Raw genomic sequence first — 26,128 nt, 5'->3', positions numbered from 1 at the left:
AACTACAATACAATTGTATCAAATTTTTTTTTAACCTTACCTATATTTTATTATTAATCCGTGATGCAAATTAAAAACTAATAATAATTGTTTTGTGTCATTGAAATATAGTGGTATGTTAATGATAATTTATTGTAAATGCTGTTTATAGATACGAACTTAATGTAAAGACATCTTATTTTTTTACTGTTATGTAAATCAGAATATTGGAATACATTTTCGACGAGAATGAAACTCAAGTACGAATCGTTTCCCAATAATAATATACCTTCATCAAAATTATGTACAATAATAAAATTAAACCAAAAGGTTGTACGAATCTACGGGAGTACTGTTCTAAGTACAGCATCACGACTTACCACTCTGAACGCGTCGATAAATCTTAAAGACATTATGTTAAAAGATTCGTATAGTAAAGATGTGTGAGGGTGTCCATTCCTTAGTTTCAATGTATTGAAATCGGAAAACTAAAATGATATTAAAATGATTTTGCACCTATTAGAGGTGTGATTAAAGCTTGCGACCTCTTATCTAATATTGACAGTATCGAAATCTGTTTGTGGCCCCGCAGGTGTGGCCCCGCAGGTGTGGGCGCTGGGCCCGAAAACCGCGTAATCGTAAATCGGCATTGATGGTTGCACGGACTCAAATATCTTAAAGTTCTGCTACTCCAACGATTAAGGGTGTACCGAAAAAGAGATTTACGGGTTTGGGACTTTTCCCCGCTGCGAGGAATAGTCGTGAAATGAGCAGTCACAAAGGAAACAACGGTGCCCGGGGCGCGTCCTCGACATCCGATTTGACCCGATCGTCTTAGAAATGAAATGATTTTTTTCCGTAGGTGTTTTGTTCGTCGACCGATACCTTTTCATTTTTGTTTTTTTTTCAAAGCAGAGACCGTCTTCGGCTGGTAAATTCCTTAACAACTAGTCACAACAACAACAACAACTATACACGCCGCATATACATAATATAATATAGAAATCACAGGACATTTATTATAGTCCTTACCCATCACTTCGATTTCGTGGAACGCGCTAGGGGTGTAACGATAATTTATAGGTATATTTCATAACACCACGTACACACACCACCGACGAGGTCGCGTACGTCCCTATCGTTGTATGGTGTTTTCGAAAGAGAACGAAAAAAAGGGCAACTGCAACACAATTCAAAATGCGTCGTATTGTTATAATAATCCCACACACACACACATAGGTAGGTACATCGGGTAAATGAAGGCATTCACACGGACACAGTGCCCTGTCTGCGAGAACCTGTGGCAGTTGTTGAACTCCGTTTACGCGTATGGTACCAAACATTACTATATTATGGTATACAGGGTGCACGTCTGGCCGCAGTGTTTGTCAACAAGATTTCGAGTACGCTGTTGTCGTGAAGTCGATATTTTCTTGTGTGTATCGCTGGTTCTTATTATTACATTACATAATACCATAATGGGTGCATAATGGAAACTGGTCAACCGTATTGCCACCCATCAGCATTGAGTGCTGGAGGAGGACAATTACGTACAATTCCAAGCCATTATTTGTAACGACGGGCATGAGACTTTACAGTACATTTTTTTTAGAAAAAAATTCCAATAAGATTCCAACTGATAATGAATACTGTACATCATGTCACATTCATTGGTTAACCTTGCTGCAGGGTATTAGAACTAAACATTTTACGAATAATTTGGTATTGACAACGGATTTCAACGTCCCATCAAAGCCAGTGCAGTTACAGTGTGAAACTGGTGGCAGTGAAATTGCATGCACTTTGTCGTGGCAGTTGCACCGCATTGGCGGACGGACGCTTGGCATTTATATGTTTACTTTGGATTCTACGGACACCATCTCTCGTTTATTTATCTGAAAAGCATAATAATTAATTAATGTTAAAATTACAAAAAATTAGTACCCGACCTACATTTAAATTCTTTAAGAGGAATTAAGGATGACAACAAGGATAAAGCAATAGTTTTTATAGTAATTCTATAATATAACTATATAAGTCACTTGTAATAAGTGTGAGGATTGCATTTTCCAAAAGGTAGGTGCATTCCGAAGTAGCTAGACAGCTAGAGATTGTTCGCCGTTAAAATAACAATGACGCGTATTATTAATATTTACTGACATATGTATATATATAGGCGGAAATATTTCGTTTTAGGAACGATAATAGTGTTCGAGACAACGACATCGAGATATGTGTGGTTCGTGGTGCTAGTTCTAGAATTCAGGGAGCTAAGCACACCTGCGACGTGCGCCTACGCGGGTAAGTGTTTCGGTAAGTTTCTTCGGGTGTGGCGAGGCGGGTACTACAGGTCGACGGGAGTTTACACGTTATAATAACGGGCGAGACGCACATTATAATGCACACGTAGACGTATTATAGTCTATAGTACTATAGTCGGTACTCGTAAGGTCGTATACCTATACCGTCCTATCTAACGTACATCTCCGACACGACAACGACGACGGGCGTTATAATAAAATATGTTATATTATTATTATTATTATTACCATTATTATTTCAAACGCACTCCGACGAAAATGAAGTCGTCACTCCACGTCCCTTTTCTCGCCGTCGTCGTTCGAGTAGTCGCACACGATGGCGACGGTCACCAAAAAAAAAAAAAAAAAACCGGACGGAATTTATTTATTTTAACTGCATGACTCACGCTCAAAAACCCTATATATACTCGTACAACACACTCGTAATGTATATATAGCATTATTATAACACTAACACACGGGCTTATATCCGTACAGGTAATACAGGTAATGCGTGGTGGTGATGGTTGTAGTAGTAACCTACACAGATGAGAGGACGCCGCGTCCGCCGGGTTCATTCGTCTGGACAGGTTTCATTATGCATAAAATACACGCACGCGCACGTCTTCCTATCCAGCCCTATCGGGTCTTTCTCTTAGCCCCTTTCCCCCCCCCTCCCCCCATCTAACCATTCTCAATGTACGCGCGCACATGGTGGATAACTCTCTCTCTCACTCCCTCTCACTCTATCTCTCTTTCTCTCACACACATACACACCGCAAGTCCGTATGATAATAATAATATTATACGAACCGGTTTAAAAAGACTATACGGACTGCTGCTGCTGCTGTTGCGGTTGTATAATATTATACAGTTTCCATTAAAGGAACGACGAGGTATTTTTCACTCGTTCGATCTCTGTCCCACTCCGAAGTCTCTGTCTCGCCCACACACCGCCGCCGTCACCGTTTGTCCGTCTCCCATCATGTGCGCGTTTGACGACTTTCCGTCGTTGTAATAATAATATAATGTACGCACAACAACTGCTGTGCACCGCACGACGATGATAATGATGATGATGATAATGATAATAATAATAATAATAATAATAATAATAATATAACCTATCGTATATAGGAGACGACCACCGCGCGAGAAACATCGGAAACGTTCTCTCTTTCATTCTATCCACAAGACTACATATTTATAATATTATACACGTCATAATGTAACATGTATAGCTGGTACGATGCACGTATATTACGTCGTCGTCACGAAACACAATGGATTGTCTTACGATATTATTATTATGATTATAAAATCCCGACCGCTGAGCGGACGAAGACGCCTTCGACGGTATATTATCAGATCGTCACTCAATCTATGTGCTCACAAAGACTCGGTCCGGGGGGGGGGGGAGTCGAGTGTGCTTATACCCCCCTCTCCCCCGTTTTTGAGATCAGCACCCTCGTAGCCTCATAATACGCTCATGCCATTTATGGGCAATTAATTCTTATTTTATATGATATTAGTAAGTTACGTAATATGTATACAGTACATAATTAAATATTATGATTATCGAATATTATAGGCACGAATGCACGATTAAAGGTATGTACTTAAGTATATGTATAATCGCGTTGTTTGGTATGGTGGGACGGAGCGAAGTTTCTTATTGTGTTCACGGTTATAATCTATTATCGTCGCCAACTGCAGGCAACTATAAAATAAGAGCGTCGTTGTCCACAGTTTTTCCATTGAAATTCCACCCTGTCACCGTGAATACTACACCCGAATGAGGCTCGATGAAAAGTAACGGTCCGTTTACGAACCTGACCTGACACGTTCGGACTGGGGTAACAGATCGACGAACGCCACAAACAAATGGGGTAAAACACTATTGCGTACGTTCGTTATCGGCGATACTTTTTTAAGCTACACGATTCCGTATGATTTTACCTGATTTTTAACTACACGATTGCGTACGAAGTTTTAGGAGTTGTTGCAAATTTTCATACCGGTATACACACAGGGTGTCCCGCGAGGATTTTACCCATTGCGATAACTCCCGAAATAATGGTGATATCGAAATTCTAGTTTTGTAATAAGACTCATAGGGATAAGAACTACAATTATTTCATATTTTAATTGATTTTAATGTTTTAGTAAAAAAGTTAAAAAATATATTTTTTTATTTAATTATTTCCAAAAAAATTAAAAATAGCCATTTTGTAGAGTTTATTTTTCTGAAAATATTGACGTTTCAAAATTTTATTTTCATTAATTTCCTGATTTTTAATATTTTTTTTATTTTTGAGAAAAATTGCGAATTATTTAACACCGTAATGTTATCCAACTTGTGACCCACCACGCCGCGGCAATCCCCATACGGCCGGCCGAATACTATCCGTGTTTCTAATAGTTTTAAATTTATACCTAATCATATTTTATTTCTTCAAAACTAGAAAAAATATTAAAAATCAGGAAATTAATGAAAATAAAATTTTGAAACGTCAATATTTTCAGAAAAATAAACTCTACAAAATGGCTATCTTTAATTTTTTTGGAAATAATTAAATAAAAAAATATATTTTTTAACTTTTTTACTAAAACATTAAAATCAATTAAAATATGAAATAATTGTAGTTCTTATCCCTATGAGTCTTATTACAAAACAAGAATTTCGATATCACCATTATTTCGAGAGATATCGCAATGGGTAAATCCTCGCGGGACACCCTGTATACCATATATGACCAGGGTTGAGATTTTATAGCATTTACATATTTCTTATGAGATACTTAAAAAATAGCAGAGTAAGCTAAAAATGTGTGAAAAATATTGAAAGACCAGATCAATATTATTCAAGCGGTTATTATAGTAGAGTAAAGAAAATAGCGAAAAAGACTTAAACATAATTCAAAATACAATAAAGGATTATGATGAGTATAAATCCATAAAAATGTAATTCAATATTTAAAATTAGTAAGCTATAGATGTCAAGAAATCTAAATTCAAGCATTTTTAAAAAATGTATTTACGATATTTTTTTTAAAATAATAATTGACGATTTTATTTATTTACTAATTGAAAAACATTTAATTGGTTAAGATTTAACTAGTTAATAATTACAATATCGTTAAACTTTGATTTGATGATTGAAAATATAATAATAATACTGCAGGTAATGGTGGCAATGATGTTACAACTTGAAGCAAGCCCTATTTTGATGTGCACCACGAATGTACAAGTGTGCATTACGGTCTGCACAAAACAAAAATTAAATAATATGCCAGCTACTATAAGGATATAAGTATTATTCCTGAATTATCCAGTTTTACATACCTATATGTCGGACAAAATGCCGTTCTTTCATATCGAAGTGTCACGACAGTTTTTTAAAAATTAGGTATAGTTACGTTTATTGTCTGTACAGAACGTATATGTGTTCATTAATTGGAAAGAAAGTAGACACATTAGATCTATTTCGAAGTGTAATACAGATTACAGATAGTGTATAGACGAATAGTGCAGTCAATATTATAGACCCATGAATCTTTGTAACAAAAATCAAAATCCACCTGTTACTGGGAATATCTCACACATGTTTTATTACAATAATTCTATAATTTCGTTAAAAAAATCATATGCTTTACAATTGACATGTACTATAAGTAGGGTTCGGGACTTGTTGCATTTGCATATTGCTTAATAATGACTGCAGAATAGTCTAAGTAAGATTTAAATTTGTTTTAAATCATAACGGATTGAAATACAAAAATTTTAATTGCATATTTTCGCATATTTTGCCATTTTCTGAGCAAAATGCATATTTGCCAAATTTTGGCAGTTTAAATGTTATTTATAGCATATTTACGCAGTTTTTGTTTCATGTTAAGTACATTTATTTTAAAGAACTATAATTTTTTTTTACCCTCATGTGTTGTTCAATATAGACAAATCAGTAATCACTAGGGTTCGGGACTTGTTGCATTTGCATATTGCTTAATAATGACTGCAGAATAGTCTAAGTAAGATTTAAATTTGTTTTAAATCATAACGGATTGAAATACAAAAATTTTAATTGCATATTTTCGCATATTTTGCCATTTTCTGAGCAAAATGCATATTTGCCAAATTTTGGTTGCATATTTTTGCGCATATTTCGGTTATTTTAAGTGCATATGTGCATGCATATTTACTACAATTTGTGTGCAATAAGTCCCGAACCCTAACTATAAGCAATTCAAGATATATACAGAGTGTCACGCGAGGATTTACCTATTGCGATATCTCACGAAATAATGAAGATATCAAAACTCTGGAACGGCGGATGACATGTTTGATAACACTACGGTGTAAAATAATTCGCAATTTTTCTCGAAACTAAAAAAAAAAATAAAAAAAAAAATAAATTAATGAAAATAAAATTTTGAAACGTCAATTACTTATCAGAAATATAAACCCTACAAAATGGATGTAGTCAATTTATTTGGAAATAATTAAATTAAAAAACATATTTTTTAACTTTTTTCCAAAACATTAAAATATGAAATATTTAAAGTTCTTATCCTTGTGAATCTTATTACAAAACCAGAATTATGATGTCTCCATTATTTTGGGAAATATCGAAATTGGCTAATCCTGGAGGGACACTGTATATATTGAAAAATATTATAAAAATTATTAAAAAATATCACATTTCGGATGTATTACATATAAAGAACTGCATTGAAATATTTGCATTGTATTTCAAATTAGAGCCACTGACTTTTCAATATTGAACACAATAAATGATAGTACCTACCAATACTTCAAAATATATTTTTTTAATTAAATTAAATTAGATTAAATTTTTTTTATTAAATAATTGCTGCTGAAATATTTTTTTCATTGACTGCAACCATGGTTGAAATATACAAGTTTAAATTATAATATTTGTACATTTTAGTCAGATTGTTATCATCAGATAAAAGATAACTGCGTAAGTGTGTAACGGGATATTACAGATATTAATTGAGTTAGACACAAATACTTGATTATTATTGGCTCCTTTTACGCAGATTGTTTTGTTTTTATCATTAAATATTTGACAGAAAAATTGTGGGGTAAATAATAAGCGACAACCTAGTGTCTTTCAACTATTCAGCTACAACAACCAGTGTCATTGTACAAAAACTAGTGTATATATGTATAGCACTATAACTTATTAACTTTGAAATGTATTATTTAACACCTTATATACTAACTTAGTTTGATTATGTGTATAGCTTTGTACATTCGACATTTATTAGACAACTTTCATGAACATCTAACAAGAAGTGGAGAAGTGGTAGATTTCAAACGGAAATGTAAGTTGGTGGTGGGGGGAGGTGAGATTGGCTAAGTCACAAAATAAACACATTTTTGTATCTCAAATGTACGTAATAAGATGAAATTTACTTAAAGAAAGTAAAATATTATTTTTTTTTTTTTGTAATTTTAAATCATCCTGTTATATGTTTTTCAGTTTTAATATTTAAAAAATAAATGCTATTTTCCATATACCTACCTTTTTTCATTAGATTTTTTTCTTATTATTGCATTTTTTCCAAACAGCAATTAATTTTATGGATGATGAGTATACATTACGTAGATATGTACTTGATTTTTTCGGGTACAATAGTAATTATACCAAATAACGTCCGTATACCATTGTAACAAAACTGTAATCTGCAGCAACAGATGAAAGTATTTATGGTTATCCGGCACAATACTATAATTTGCCTATTTCGACAAAACGTAGACAACATAATATAATATTTAAACGGTGTGGATTAATATAATTGGTGTGACTGTTGCATAAAGCTTTAAATTGTATATTATAATTTTATTAAATATCGAGGATTAAAATCGATTTCGATGTCGCAGATCGATTTTTTATTTTTAAAACCCAAGTTTTCCCATAATAAATCACTTCTCGCACCAGAAAGATACACTTATAATTGTACATTATTATTGGTGTTGATTTTTAATAATTTAAAGTTGAGCCTGGGAAGAGTTGTTTTTATTAGTTCATAATTTATTACCTACCAGTTTGTATCTGTGATTCGTGATATTATATCGCCCGAATGGCCGGATAGGCAAGTCAAGCATTCGAGAAAATCTCGAAGGGCCATTAACATTTTGGACTGGTATGATAAATTTGTCGCAATGCTCACGTAACGATTTTAATGACACCTATATAACAGTATACAGTCAACAAACGTGATAAGGTCATTATTATTTATTATTATTAAAATTCGTCCAATATGGGCTACTGTAACAAATTAAGGGCCGATTGAAAAATGTTTCTCGAAGGACCGAGACTACCCAATCCGGCCCTGGATATACAGTAAATTTTCTAGACAACTTCTATAGTTCTATATTAAGACTTAAGTGTATACCAAATGGAGGTAATAATGCTTTAAATATTAAAATATGTTTTCTATACAACAAGACCACATTTATGCATGGTGTGCGTTGTAGGTATAGGTACCGATATATTACGATATTTACATAAATTCTATATATCGATAACGTAAAGTATAATACAGACATGTAGCGTGTATTATAATGTTATTATTTATATTGTATATATTGTTGTATTGAATATATACGACAGCAGGCTGCGCTTACATGCAGTAAAGGCGCGGGGATTTATACTGGAACGAATTCTAAGGTCGATCTCGGGCACGGCGACTATATAATATTTTAAGTACAAGGCCTCGTTAAATATTGGACGAGCATTGAGGATTAAAGACGAACAAAAAAAACCAAATCACAATATATAGGTTATATATGTATATATGTATACATACCGGATGGCTCATTATAGTGATTTCCTGTTTTATCGTATAAAACTGACACAGGTAAATGCGATGGACCACGATGTCGTACGAATATTATTCAGATTAACTGACCATGTGGATTTATAATAATGTCATATTATATAAACTATATAGAGTAGATACAAGGAAAACTATGCTGACCGGAACTCTTTTTCAGAGTAACGTGTGGGCGGGGACAATAATGTAAGCCTTTGTATTAGGTATAATATGTATATTATATGTGCGTCGGCCGTGAACGACAACAATAAAACTGTTTCCAAATGAAAATATGTTCACTTGAAATTATGAGGTTGAAACAATGAGTGGTTTTCGTCTTCCGTAGTAAACTAAACCGTGACAGAAAATTTGATTTTTCCGAACATATAGGAAGACATGTATTAGATATGTATTACTAGGTTCCTATTGTACGTCTTACGATGGTTTTTGTTTTTGGTATTCAACTATTCAAGAGTTTCCGATCATCGCGAAGAATGAGTTGAGTATTGAAACGGTAAATTGTATCCGTGTCAACGTTGGTTGGAAATTGCATCACCTTTAGAATAATAATGTATTTTTTTTAAATATTTTTGGCGAGGTTTTCATGACGCTTACAGAAATAATTACCGAAAACATTGTCTGAATTTAATTGTTGATCATGACTTAGACTTAAGTACCTTTGTATGATAAGGCTTAAAGCTTTAATCAAGGCAAGTTTTTTATTTTATGACATCGGATCTCCTAAAACTCTTAATAATCAAAATATTAAAAACACTTTAATCATTATATTAATTATGAGTGACTTCCTTTTTTTTTTTAAATAATCAATAAGCATTTCTATTGACTTAATACTTATACACGCAATTTATCAACTCCTGATCAGAATTAGTTATTATTCTATACAAAATTCAAATTAATAATACACCACCACCAGAATTCTACCTCCGGTCTTGTAAAATTTTTCACTATGTAATTTTATTTTATTCTTAGACCTTAACATTTATAAACAAAATAAATAATATAAGGTAGGTACTGTAATTTGTAAATTGTAACATTATTAACACTTAAAAAATCTAAATTTCTTCCTCCTATTATATACCTTATTAAATAATTACTAAATCACTAATCGTTGATTTAGTCATTTTACATTTTTTCTTCTCATAATTGTTTTTGGATGTCTATGGCAGGGTTAGGTTTTGGATCGTGAAATTTTTTTTAATGGGCTGCGATTGGAAACCACTAAATAAATATATGAAAATAATTTTAATCGTAACTAAATTTTATTTGATACCTCTGCGTATAATAATAACTCTAACTATAGTATTGTAGAATATTTCTTATAATAAAAATGATTTTTAGTTATTACTGCTATATTATAGTCAATATTTTTTGTGTGTGAGTGGGAGGGGGGGGGGTGAGTCGCGTAACCAACGAGTAGTTAATTTGTTGGTTAGCATTACAAAAAGGTTGGGAAACACTGGTTACTGGTCTTTTTGACTAGGTATGTTTTATGTATGAAAAATTGTAAGAATTTGTATGAAACGATCATACAAATAATACCTATAAAATATATAAGTAAACAAATCATATATATAAATATATAATACCTATCACCAAATATATGAATTTTACATGACTCGTACGTCGTACACCGTTCACCACTTATTAACTTTGATAGTTACCAATTGTCGTATTATTTCTTACCTTTTATGTACCTATATAACATATAACATTTTTATTTATAAAGCATTAAAAACAATTAAATTATTGCTCCCCTTCGATAGCGCAACACCAAAAATGCATCACTCGACTTCACTCAGTGGCATCCCCCAAAAATTGATTGACCGGCTATACAATACAAAGTATAAAATATGCCGAACTGTCATTGCAGACAATCGTTTTCCGGCCGATTGCGACGTTCAATCGTATTATTTCTCTTTTTAACAAATTAACGCACCATTTATTTGTCACCCTTAGGTACCATTAATGGTATAAGTAACCTCGTATAATATATAAGCGAGCGCACGAGGTAATCTGTTAACTAATCGACTACATTTTGAAATTCTATGAGCATCAGTTTTTTTTAGGTAATAGCAAAAAGATATTGGACCAGTGGCACAACCGCACAACTAAGCAAACCGAACCTTATGTCATTTTTAATAAAGGGTTCAATTATATTGAACAGTATTTAGTGATTTTTTTTTCATATTAGGTACCTACAATAAAAATATTACAAATTATAATAATTTTAAATTTCTAATCAAATACGAAAATAGAGTATTGTTGGTTTGTCCACGGCCTTTTAATCGGTAAAAATTGGGGGCTATCTAGGAGATCGATTGGCCATTGGGCTAATATAAGTGTTACATAATATTATTAATTATTATGCATTTAATTAGTTGTTTATATTCAATTTGACAAAAAATTGCTAATTATACATTATATTTTCTCGGTATGAGAGTGTAACTAGCGATTACTCATTTGTATGTTGTGTTAGACAGTGCACTAATATGTTTATATTTTAAATTTAAAAATAAAATATTGAAAAGTAGATTCTTCTCGCGATGATTATCTGATGTGGAAGTGACGTAATCGACCGTGCATAAAGATAGCAGTGCTTAAAAAATGTAACTCCATACAAATAGTTGTCAGAATAGAATTCAAGTTTAAATTTGAATACTTACTTACCGATAATGTCGACTGTGGAACTGTTGGTTGTATAGACAATAATAACATTACACAATCTATTTTTAAATATTTTAACGGAAATAATTTGTTTCCTTAATAAATTGTTCTCATCGTACCTACCTTTTTAAGCACAATGTATCTTTTTCTTCATTATAGATCTGTTCCAATTTCAAAGTGCGTGCAGTAGTTGTTTCCAGTATTATTATGTCCCTATAAATATTGATTTTTAATTTTTATCAAATTGTAGTAATTAGATAACACGAATCTCCTGCGAAACGAAAAATAAACCAGTACCTAGTCAGTATCCACCTACCAAGCGAGTTTTTAATTCAAGATTTGTGTATTTATTTTCAAATCTCTACATAATCATAACACAATTGGATGGATTGTGTTTACCAAGTAGTAGACCGATCTCATAATTGCTTACAATGGTCCGGGTCATTGAAGTATATAAAACACTTTATGTAAATGCTCTAAATGGTAAAACCAATGTTTATCAGTGTCGGTAGTATGATATGTATACTGGATGATTCACCAAGCATGCTCACCCCCATTTTTATTTTCAATAAATAAATAATTCAAATTTTAATTTTTAGAATTTTTACAAATATTCTGATTTTTTATTAAATTCTAGAATATTTTTGTTGTACTGAAGGAGTGGTGAATAAAACTGCTGTTTTCCAAATGAAACCCCTGGCCTTCTTTTAGAATATAATTTATTTACCAGATAATTTTTCTGAAAATTTTGAAATATCAAGGTCAGAATAAGAATATTTTAATTAAAAAATTAAAATTAAACTAAAAATAATAAATCCATGATAATGGGTTTGAAAGAAATTGGGGCTATGGTGATAATTAATTTATTTATTAACATAAATATTTTATAAAAATGACCCAAATGTTATAATAATAAAATCCATTATCAAACATGTTTTATACTTTGCAAAAACTTTTAAGGACTATTATCCTTAGAATAAACATTTTAGTAACTAGGAAACTAAACTAATCGTCCAAATTTTTAATTGGGTAAATTAATATTTAAAAAAAGAATACATCCTAAATAATGTTACATTAAAAAAACGAGGTTTCATTTGAAAATAAGGATATTTATAGATTCCAAAAATCAGAATTGAATAATTGTATTATTAAAGAAAAAAGGGGGAGCATGTTTGATGATTAATTTCGTATAGTTTTGAACGCGTGCATAAACATGTTACCGGCATAACGCTACATAAATCATTATTTTAAAAGAAAGTAACAAAATTGTTTATAAAACGACCCTAAATGTGTCGAGCGACACAATATTTCACACGTGTTATTAAATTATAATTATTATTATAGGAGTAAATAAGCTTTACATATTTGAGGGGGGCTAGATTTTGTTTTGATGAAATCAGCGGCGTAGCCAGGATTTTTATCCTAGCCAATATTTAAAAAAATGACCGCTACAAGTACATCACGAAGAAAATGCATTCAACTGCAAGCACCGATGGGTGGCAACTTTAAACATAATTTATTGTATCACTGATAAAAGCTGTGATGGCGCAATGGACATGCATTTTTCGAGGTCGTATATTAAATTAAAAACACATTCCCCTCTTCACTTGACGGAATGTATATAACATAATATATTACAATAATATGGTGACTAATAAAAATATTGATCCTTCCGGAAATTTCTCAATTTCATCTCGAATGAATGTTATAACTTATAACGATGTTTATTTTGTACGTGAATTATTTTTTATCGTTATTTTCTCGTACCAACCTTAGGTTTGTTGTCTTCTTTCACTGAAATAAAAATAATTGTGGTCGCAGATCAATGACTGTTGAATTAACCGTTGTTCGCAAACCACAACATTCACCTGTCTTAGTAGAATTTAACTATATATAATAGTAGACCATTAACAATAGTGAATGACCAACGCTACCGAGATGTTAATAACATTATAATCCCATTCCCATACACATTCACAGATTTATTTCTTGAAGTTGACTTTTTTTCGTCCATACCAAGTCATACAAAATAACATTATGTATTGAAGGTATACAAAAGGAACACTGGTATGAAAAATGTTTTCACCTAAAAGCAATTTCATAAAGATGAAAATAAAATTAATATTATTAAACGGATTTAGTTTATTAGGTTTCAAATACAAATATATTTATATCAAAAATATGGTTTACACAATTTGATAGTTTATAGTTTTATAGTTTATCTTTACAGTAAGTCATTACTATCCCTGCAAACAATTACAAATATAAATAATAATTATAAAAAAAAAAACACCAGTCATATTTTATACTTATAAAATGTCTTTTTTTCTTAAATTTTTATTGTCCCGAATAAAACAGTACCTAATAGTCTTATATTGGCAGTCAATTTGGACTTAATTGACATAGCTGTGGTGTGTGCGTTTTTTTTAACACACTTAGGAGTGTGTATATACCAAGTGGCCATCGTACAGTTAAATATCAATATGGAATGTTGAATAATTAATTTTGAGCGTACATGATAATTCGTCGAGATATGCACATCAATAATATTACTATATATATATATATATATATGTAGTACAAAAAGGCACTTATGGAATTTCATTGTTAACATACATATTTAAATAATAATATATAGCTAATAATAATATAATATAAATGTATTATATCATAAGAACTTAAGAACTAGACAAAAAAAAAAAAGTCAGTATTAAAACTAAATCTAAAATAATAATTATTATAGCTAATTAGCATCACATATATGTTTCATGATTATCTTTATATAATTCATAAATGACATTCACGAGGCCCATTATTTTTTTTTTAAACGTATTTACATATTTAATAAGAAAGAATAAGACAATTTTGTACAATGTTTGTGCGAAATTCGATAATTTACTTTTTTTTTGTTGCATATGTAGATTAAAAATTAAGGTTTTATCACCCAAATATGTTTGATTGTGGAATGTTAATGAAAAGTAATATTAGTTAAAATTAATATTAATACATAAAACAAGTGAACACATAGTTTGCTCAAAATGGAAGACTCGAAAGATGTTTCGATTATTGCAAAATATACCAGAAATGTAACTAGTAACACTTTCATGAAACTTTATGAAGGCACTACCACTGCAGTGGGTAGTACCTATGATGAATCTTAAAATAATATAGTATTTAGATGAGTAAATAATAAGTTGTAAATACCTAATAAAGAATAAACTGCTAGTATTAAGTAATCTGCAGAGATGAATCATTAATATACAAGTAAATGTTTTTAATGGCCAATCATTAACTTCAGAAGGATTAAGTAGCACGAAACCACAGGTTGTCAATGCTCTAAATATTATGTTAATATTAGTTGTCTTTGAGAATGCAATCAAATATCACATTTGCAACACATGCCTGTAACCTTTTTAGATTCCACATAAGTTATAATGTACGTTATGTAGAGGGAAAAAATGAGACCAACAATAATAAACCTTGTTAACAAAATAAGTGAAAATATTGTGAAAATTGTCAATCATATTTTAAAAACCAAAAAGGTTATTCATGAACACAACATTTTTTTAACTGCACAACCCCCACGTTCTCCGATAAAGGCGATCGGAAAATCATTTTAATTTTAAAAACATTGTGTATAGATAGCGCTAATACTTCTATATGGGGTGATAAAAATTATATTGAAAAAATAAAACAAATTGTCTAAAATTATTGCTTATCCATTCTTTGATTATCCTAAGCTAACAATGTTTTGTTTAATTTAGTATTTAAATACATATTTGAAGTTGAATCAAGTCATATTTATACGCTCTGCTTACCGTCCAACCGCTTGGCTAAGTCTGATACAAGTTCCTTGAAAATTAAGGGGTCAATGTTCTTGCCCAACTGGTACAATACAAACCAATCACCAATCTGGCACTTCTTAGTAATAGTTTCAACTTCGTCCTGTGGAGCCAAACGAGATCTTGCTCTCAACAACAGCAAACGGAATTTGGGCATCACTACAACGGCTGTGCGGTACACCAAGTTGAGGCCACTGAGTACAGCAACAAACAAGAACCAGAACCAAAGGAACACGTAGATTTTTTCGTTGACAATGTTGAGTGGCAACACGCAAAGTCCGTCTAACTTCTGGATGGATCCTGATGGACCATATTTGTGGAATGTACACTTTGTAACTTTAGGAAACACCCGAGCCATAGGATCTTCTCGTTCTTCAGGCTCCATTTCGGTGAATCGCAGCACATCTGAACCGTACGTACTGAACTCACCCTCGAGGAAGTAGTCCATGAAGAATATCTGAGCGATGACGTTGACAAAGTTGAGGAACTCACACAGGAAGAAGCGAATGGCGTAGAAGTTTTGGGTGTGCAGGTTAGTGGCAAAGTAGTCGATCAGTAGCTTCTTGCGGTCGGTCTTGCATTCTTCGCTAATAATCGGGCAGTTGAGGTCAAGCACAAGCATCTTGATGCGGCCGCCCTCCCACGTCTTCCACATATACCTGGGCAGGTAGAAGAACATTGCTTGGAAAAAGAGCACGAAGCACACCCACTGGTAGTACTTGTGGTACTTGACCTCGTCTTCGCCGTCCACGTGGGACGCGACTCCAGGTTGGACAACGTCTTTGCCGATGCGACCACCGAGACGGTTGGGTATGGTGAACGTGGAATAAATCCAACAGTACGTGTCCATGATGTTGAGCGGCACATCGTCGACGATGCAATCGATCGGGTCGCCGATGTATTGACGGGACGTGACGAGTAGCGAGAACGCCACCAGGATGATGACGGTCGCCTTGTAGTGCAATCGGAATATATTGTTGTCGATGCACACGCTGTCGATTTTCAGCAGTCCCTTGACGGAGCCGAACACGTCGAACATGGCGGCGGCGGCGGGCTTAGGCGCGGGTGATACTCACTAGACGGAACACACCGCCGGAAATCGGAAACTCGTCGTCGACGGCAGCGGCGGCGGTCGTCGGGACGAAGAAACGAGGTGAAAACGTCTTCAACCCGATCTCACGTGCGTGACGAAACGCGCGTCATTTGGATAAAAACGCTAAAAAATCGGTCGCGATGTGTGTGTCGTGTGTGTCGTGTGTGCACGTCGATTGTCGGCGCGCGCGCGAGCACAAATGCATACGACGGAGACAATAATATTTGATACGTTTCCGAAAGAGGGCGAAAAATAAAATTAGATAAACCGAACACGGTCACATGGATGTACACACGCACGTCGGACGAACTCGGCCGTTTCTCGTGGAATGATACGCGGCTGCGGGCGGTGGTCTGCGCGTACGGCGTACTACGTGCGGTGGGGCGACGGCTGAACGTGCGTGCGCGTGCGTGTGAATGTTGTCGGCGCGGCGTTGCGTTCGTGTGTGCAACTGTGACGGCGTTATCGGTAGGTGGGAAGGGGGGCGTCGGGTCAATGGAGTCGGGCGGCGCATGCGCGAAACGCCGCTTCGACGGGCATGCTCGCCGCCGGCTGGTCGCTACTACCCGTACGCAAACGGGTCTCTTTGGCCGCCACTCTCTTTTGTTAACGATGCGTCGTCGTCGGCGACAATACACCGAAGGGAAAACCGGTTGTGGTGTTCTGCAGCTCTCTCACTCGTTCCAATGGCGGCGGGCCCGGACGACCGATCGTCGCCGCCGTCGTATCGGCACAACATTCCACGCGCTCGGCGTGTCGTCTCCGCACCGCCGCCGACCGACTCGGAGGGCTGTGCGGCAGACGGTCGGCCGGCCGGCCAGCCTTCCAGCCACCGGTTCGCGAGCGCTAGCGGTCGTCGTCGGCGGGATGGCTTCTATACTACCCGTGCGCGGTGCACACCGGCCGCCGGCCTAAGATGCCGCCGCGGGTTCCCAATTTGTGTCACGACGACTATGCTCGTTCGAAAAATATTACGTTTCGCGTCGACGCCCATTCTCTCCGCAGGATCGTATAGGTACCGAGTACCCGCACTCTATGGGTTTTACGAATAAATTGGTTGAAACAAACGTTTCGTTAAACGTAATCGCCGACGATGCGCTGCGTATCAGCGGTATTCGACATTGCAGCCGATGATAACGCCCAAATTTGGCGCACTTCGTATCGTATCATTAAAACATCATAAACGCATTATTTAGCGTAAACCCGTTCGTTTTCATCGTCGACGAGTGTTTCGCGTATGCCACATTACTCCATTAACCCATTATTATTGTCACGAGCGACCCAATGTCGGTCATTATAATTATCTCTAATCCATCATACTCGACACTTGGGTGTATGTGAAATATTGCTCGTTAATTGGACTGAGCATAATATATCGTGCATTTTTTCGTCATGACCATTGCTGCGTCTGCCACCTACAACTATTATACCATATTGGTACACTAAACGTGACGGATCAATTAGGTGCAATGTGCCTATATATTATAATTTTATCTCCTAAACGACTAATAACCAATCGATATAACCATTATTTCCAAGTGTACTGTACGCGATTATAATAATTAATATGGATCATAGATCGTCAAGTAAACAATAATTAGGCGATCGCGCAGAAATGTATGTTGTGTGGTATCGTTGATCGACAATAGGAATACGTACGATTAATTGATTTTAAGCTATAAAATGTATCTAATATTTCAGGTATCGAGAAAATCTAATAATAATGAATTTTATAATCGCATCTGAACAATAATGTTCCTGCGTCTACCCATATGAACTTAAAAACATTACTCATCGATGTCGCCGGTTCGTTACATCTGATCAGAAATCTTACCGGTTTTTAATCGATAATTAAATAAAAATCAATCAAACGTATATATATTTTTTTCTACTAGATACGTTTAGTGTAAGTTGTAACTCTTAAAATAATTGAAACATTATTAGTTGATCGAGACGTTGGTTAAATCTACGTGACAATGCATGCTACGCGTCTATTCGTCTATATATACTATATATTATATTTTCAAGCATACTATGAACGTTTTTTGTTGTTATTTTAATTTTAAGTATAAAATAAAATAAGTTTCCTTAAATGTTTTTTTTATTCCTAATATCCATACAACGAAAAAACATTTTTTTTTTTTTATAAACATACTGTTTAATGTTTATGTTAAATACGATTGAACATGCACTTTTTGTCTTTCTAATTTCAAAAACCTTGGTCATCGTTGTTATATGGTTGTAGGTGTCTCAAACTTTTATTTTATAGGTACCTACTCAGACGGTGTATAAATATAAAAATATTATAAATTCCTCAAAACTGCTACTTACATATTATGATGACGTGTAGGTTATCACATAATAGTAATAATATATATATAACGTAAAACAATGACCAACCATTCGATTTTCTGTTGAGCGCAAGTCGTGTTTACGGCAGAAAAAAAAAATAAATGAACGGTTAATAACAAAAAAAAATATAATGGTAAATAATAAAACAGTGACTGTGCAGAGCACACCCTAATGACTAATGAGTAATGGCTTCGTACATAAATGACGAATACTGATTACTGATGTTAATTTGTTTGGATATTTAGATTGAATCATTTTGCGTCGATCCCCTCGGCTGCAGAAGTAAAATTGCACCCTATGCAATAACAGCTAGATGACACGTCTATAATGGTTAATGCAATTCGTAAATTTCAGTACTTAGGCCTCATGTCCTTAAGTACCTGCAACGGTGGATACTATTAGAACTATTATACGATAGGAACGACGTAGCGATTTATTCGCTGTTCACCTTCACCGCCGTTCCCAAAGAAACTCGCTAAGAATTAATATATTCAATAATAATTGTTCGATCATATTATAATACCTATATAAATCGTAAATGTTATAATTTATAATATATATTAGTCATCATATCGAATAGTGATGTATGGAATACATTAATAGCTCTTGGTTTCCACTTTACCTATGTGGATAAGCGACATGATGTGTTTGCAGTAGGTAGTACCTATCCAGAAGCTGGTCCTGCAGTCGAGACGAGGTGTGCTGCAGCAGCGGTAAACCCAATTGTATATTATAATCATACCCATATTATGTATGTAGGTATAAGTTACGAAATTCGTACTCGTTTCGTATCACGGAGTATATTATTTATAATTATATCCGATCGAACACGAATCGTCGCGTGTTGGCCTGAGGAGATGGTGTCGGTCAAACTCAAGGTGAGAAATGTTTCGAACCATGGTAATATGCATATTATAAATATAATAATGATATATGAACTATATATTTTTCTCACCGCGGCAACGTTGTACATAATATATTATACCACACAATATTTCGTCTTCGTCTACTCGACGAATAATTTTTACGACTTACGATTTATAGTAATAATATGTCACATCGTACGATATATTGTCTCTGTCTTACAAGTGCGTAACATAGAAATGTATATACTCAGCTGATCACGTTGGCTTAAAAATTGGAGTGATCGATCTTTTATGAAACTTCATAATATTATGTGTTTGTATGTGAAGTTTTATAGTTGTTCAATTTTTTAGCAAGTTTTATGTACATAATATATAAATATAAGTAAATTATAAGTGCTCGTAACGCACTTAAAAAAAACCGAATTGTACAATTCCATCTTCGAACACAAATGATGTTTCTACCATCGAGTTCCACGTAAGATCGATTCATTCTAATTTTTAAACTAACAGAGCTAATAAACGTGATCACCCGCAGATCGCAAATTTGAAACATTACATCACCCTGCTTGTTTGACGAAAACAAAAAATATCTGGGTAGTGATTGTCCTCTTAATATATTATATTATAAGAGAGCGCTAAATTGTATTATTTACATTGCGATGTGATGTTCCGTATATGAAGCTATAACATACAACCCTGCAGAGATATTAGGCATCACAAAATGTTTAGTAGCGGATTCCAATGTCATGCGGCTGCGTCGTTGTAGAAACAAGCGGGAATCCTGCGGGATTGGAGGAACTTCGGGTTCGGATATCCAACACGATTTTTTTCTTCCATGGGGAATAAACATGTTATATTCATTGATATTAAAATATTGTGCATCACCATGATGTTTATAAAACACGGATACATTGTTAACATATACCGAGAAACGTCTTCCGAACTATTAGTTGGTTCGGACGAAAGAAAAACACCTGTTGTCGAAGACATAATAAGAGCACCGAGAATCGAGATCTTGAGCAATTTAGAGAAAAGATACAATTTTAAATAATACCTACGAGCGTCTATTATATTGTCAAACACTACGATCAAGACTCGACACGCAAAAAAAAAACGGTCACATTCTCTCCTTCCTATGGGTTTGTTATATACACAAACCTATATGCTCGTTTTGTTTGTTCTCTATTACAAAAATGCACCTCGATCGTCGGACGTCAAAATCAATACCATTGGCTATTACAATACTATACGATATATTGTGCATCATCGTTAGCGCCCAATAGTTTGAAAACAGTTTGTCTGCGCATTATTATTTATCTCTATATTTATTGGTACGAACTGGATCGTCCGTATATCTGACCTACCTTACTGAGTATACCCTGCCATTACCCATTTCACCAAAATATTACTGTACTTACACAATAAATGCAGGACATTTTATTAATATAATAATATATATAATATATAAAAAATTATTAGTTGTCACCCTCTTATTAATTTGAATAAAAACTTAACATTTTTTGCTCTAGAATATTGTTTTATTTAATTGTGTATATAAGTAAACATCAAATATAAAATAAATTAAAATTAAAAATCGTTATAAGCCTTGTAACAGTATAATTGGTATAATTGGTATAATTGGAAGAATTTTAATTTTCATTATAATTTAGATCTATTATAATAACTCAAATAGTGAAAAAATATTATATACAAATACTGTCGTCAGTTTCTTAATTGTCTATTTATTATTAACGTTATAAGAGTTATATTATATACGTAGGTATTGTCGTAATAATTTTTTAACTTAATTGCATACATAACATAAATAAAATAGATATTTGAAAAAAAGAATCATGTCGAGAAACCGCGTCTAATTTCCGACTGTGGATTTTCGATATGGTGTGTGGGCGAGGGATGTGCCTAGTCACATCACCTGCAGCGTAAACACGTGATTTATTAATATATATATATTATACATATATGATATATAGAACTTCGACAGTCCTATGTCTAAATAATAACATTGTGTTCGGCGCCACTGCAGCTGCAAGGTATAGGGCTCTTTGCTCTTTCAGAGAAACGGAAACAGCGAATTCATATAACACAATATACATCATTATAACCTGCGTGCGGTGTTCCATATATATTATTCATTTTTTAACCCGGCAGAGAAATAAGTATTATTTTGTCATATATAAGAGACTTTTCCAACACTATATACCCGTGTACTGCAGAATAAAAGGAAGTACGCATTATACACACACTACTGCTGGTAGACTTGCAGTATATTATAATATATTTAATATATTATATTATGTGTGTATACTATTAAACACTTTTACAAACGCGCGAAATCGTTCGTTCTCGTTCGAAATGTGCGTATAAAAACGTATCGTCGTCGTCGTCGTCTTATATTTACGATATCTCGTAAACGGTCATTAAATTCGTGCGTGGGAAATTTCACTATAGTCGTGATTGTAGTACGCTCGTTGCAGGTATAATATGTAATGTATGTAATATACGTATAGTGTAATATATATGTTATAATACACTCTCGCGGTCTCGGGAGTTGGGTTTCTCACAAATCATGCGGGGTTGTGTGGCGACGTCGGCCAAAGCTAAATGCGATTGTTTTCTCAGCGCAAGCGTTTTAAAAAATACACACACACACATATTTATACTCTTGCCATCTATATACACAATACCACATGTATATATATATAAATATAATGTGTGTGTATTTCCTTGACGATTGCCCCGAGAAAATTACGGATAAGGTTAGACGTACATTATTATTGTTGTTGTTATTACATAGGTACCTAACCGTTTAGGTGAGTGTTCAACTGTGTGTCTGTGTTGCAGTGTGTGTGTGCCGCCGAGCTCACACGATCATCGTTTATAAACGCGTTGCCGCCGCCGCAGACGACAATAATAACAATAATAATGTAAAATACGATTCAATATTCATAACCCGATCCGGTCGCGTCGTCCTGAAGTTATGCGATAAAAATGATAAAATAATCATAATCATATATTACACCGCGCGTACGTGTTTTATGCGGTCGAAATGAAATTTAAAATAAATATAGTACACTATAGAAGTATAGACTATACTATATAGTATCAAACAAAACGAGACGTGGTTGAGTTTCGTATAACAAGAAGGCCCGCACAATATAGCACTTTACACAGAAGTATAATATTATAGTATATTATTGACGACTAGGGAGAATTTTCGATTTCCCCGGACAAGACATTTGTGCAGAGCTGATGTTTTTCGAAAATATTTCCACTCAACAACGATATATATTATATATACACAATACGTGGAACAGTATTTTTATACTTTTGTTTTATTTTTTTATTCAAGAAGATAATAGCTAGGCCTCACTGAAGATGTTTGTGTAGTGGCCAAATGCCCATACTAAAATATACTATACAGTGTACACAGCATTCTATGCTAAAGTATAATCTTCTTATATTGAGGTGTAGACGGTACATTACGCAATACACATATAAATAAAGACAGGATTTTTAAGTTATAACATATTTTTACAGAAAGTATGCAGCTTCAATTGGATAAGATTTCTCGACGATTCATTTACATATTATAATAGGAACTGATATGAACTGATATACAAACATTTTTATTTTTTAGTGCATAAAAAAGAATATTTCGACGTTAAAGAATATTTTGTGCAAAAAACATGTTTTAAGAATATACTGGCATATTGCAGGGTTTTTTTTTTAATTTGCCTTTTATTAAAAAATAATTATAGCAATGCAATTATAAAATAATTATGTATCATAAAAGAAAACAGACAATGTAATTAAATATTAGCGTTAAATGAGGAAGCCAGCGGTATGAATGAATTGGGTAAGAGAACGGATGATATAGGGATGTAACAGGAGTTGAGAAGAAGATTAGAATCAGGAGAATTATAGCCTAAAGAAGAAAGAAAAGAGAAAAGGAGTTGTCTACTAGTTATGAGAGAAGGGCAATATTGCAGGGGTTTAATTAAATATAAAAAAAAATTTAATGGTTTATAAAAAAAAATTCCGAAAATATTTTCATTTTATCATATTAATCTTGACGAAATGACGAAAAGGCAATACTAATAAGAACTATTTATATACTTTTAAAAATAATTTTTGAATTCATAAGGCTGAATTACTTAAGTTTGAGTTGCTTTAATATATAATATTCTATTATCCAACAATATGCAATACATTTATGTATTAATTACTTAAAAAATGTTATTATTACCTATTGTGTTTTCAAATTCATAAACCTGAATTTTAGGTATGTTACTATATAATATTATGTTCAACAAAGTACAAACACACATCTAAACTACAATTAATCATTATAGGTAGGTAGACCAGTATATCACCATATTATGGATTAAATATCAAATTATGACTGCAGTTTAAATAATGTTTTAATGATTATAGGATTCATTTTAATATCTTTTTTTGTCTTTTCAGTATTTATTACATTTTTATGAAAAAGAGTATTTTTTCATAAAATAATATTTTTGCTTATAAATGATTATTTTGATGAAATTAAAGAGCATAGAAACATCGTGTTTTAAAGATTTTAAATGCATATAAATCCTGTCTCTACATATAAATATAAAATAAGATATTGACCGATATTGCACCAACTAGCAATATACAGACACACTCTATGCGTCCTTGCGGACGCTCTTCGTAGTTCGTATCGATATAGTAAATTTTAAATACAATTTGTATCATTCAAAGATTAGTTAAGGTATATGAATGAGAAAAGCGTTGGGAGCTATACGCGTATGATACGTATAAAGTATAACCCAAAAAGTACAAGAGGTGGCGTTGAAGTCACTGATGGTTACAACTCATCACCCTCATGGCCTCATTTAAGTCATAAATATATATTTATTATTAATAAGTTATATATTTTTTTATTTAAGACGAGACCGGAGACAGTAATATGATAAAAATTAAATTAAATTAGTCAATAGATTAATTCAGACGATGAATCACCTATTGATCTACATATATACACATTACACATATATATAAATATATGATGTATATAATATCATCAAGTGTATTATGGCGCGTATGCTTAAGTTCAGCTGGAAATATCATACATTATTTGAGCTTGTTCGTTGTAGTTGTTATAAACTTCATATAACAGTCATTCTCATCATTATATGTGCAAGACAAATTCAGGTTGAAAAGTACCAATAATGAGTGCGCCTACGTATCTCAGTGAAATTGATTAAAATAACTGAATTCGTTTGATATTATAGATGGTTTTTGATGGACTTTAGATTGGAATACCATATAATATATGTGACTATAATAAATATTATAAACTGCAGGGCTTATAATCGTGTCTTTTAAACCTAATATAATTTTATAATGGACTGCGAATGTGTGATATCTTGGCGTATTGCAGAATTAGGAGAGAACGGAGAAGATTTAATTCGATATCGTTCGACTTTCAATTTATTTGAATTAATAAAATGTTTGAGTTTCTGAAATGAAAACGTTTCATGAACCTACCTATCTTACATTGCAGAAATTTCGGACACGCTCGCTTACATTTACAGACGCCAGACGGACTATAGTATCTCGGCGATGACGCGTATATAATAATATAGTTATTAATACTTATAATAATTACCTAAGTCATTTTGAGTCCAAAATATTTTCTGAAAACAGTAGTGAGCTATCCAATATTCATTTAAGTCCGATACCACTTATGAGTGCGCGTTTCAATTGCACATCCCAATGGCTAATGTACTGTATACTTATAACTATAATATAATACATAATATATATAATTATAAGATATATAAATGGGCGTAGGTCTGTCGGTAATTATAATTCGTATAGATTAAAACCTACTGGAAAGTTTGACCATTTTCAATAAATCTCGTGACTTGGAGTGTGTTTATCGTTTATACCTTATTTTTTTAACCGTTGGTTACATATTATATTATTATTATAATTAGAACAAATATGGCATGTATATTTTGACAAATATTAACTGTGAAAAAAAAATCAAATCTTTGGCACGTGTAACGCCGGATGATCAGCTAGAGTTAAATATATATATTATACTATTATAGTATACGGATATCACAATGGCATTTCATAAAAACATTTCCAAGTT

The 26,128-nt window shown here is 33.2% G+C and overlaps 1 protein-coding gene across 1 annotated transcript; it reads right to left on the bottom strand.

Moving 5' to 3' along the window:
• Positions 1–13,927: 13,927 nt before the first annotated feature.
• On the bottom strand, positions 13,928–17,161 carry LOC107162562 (innexin inx2). Its single transcript, XM_015509518.2, has one exon. The coding sequence runs from the start codon at positions 16,688–16,690 to the stop codon at positions 15,611–15,613; it is 1,080 nt and encodes a 359-aa protein (XP_015365004.1). The 5' UTR covers positions 16,691–17,161; the 3' UTR covers positions 13,928–15,610.
• Between the last annotated feature and the right edge of the window lie 8,967 nt (positions 17,162–26,128).

The sequence above is a fragment of the Diuraphis noxia genome, unplaced genomic scaffold, assembly GCF_037042655.1.
Source record: "Diuraphis noxia isolate RWA-SAM2 unplaced genomic scaffold, SU_Dnox_SAM2 contig0004, whole genome shotgun sequence".
Classification (NCBI taxonomy): Eukaryota; Metazoa; Arthropoda; class Insecta; order Hemiptera; family Aphididae; genus Diuraphis; species Diuraphis noxia.
This window is presented reverse-complemented; position numbering and strand designations above follow the sequence as displayed.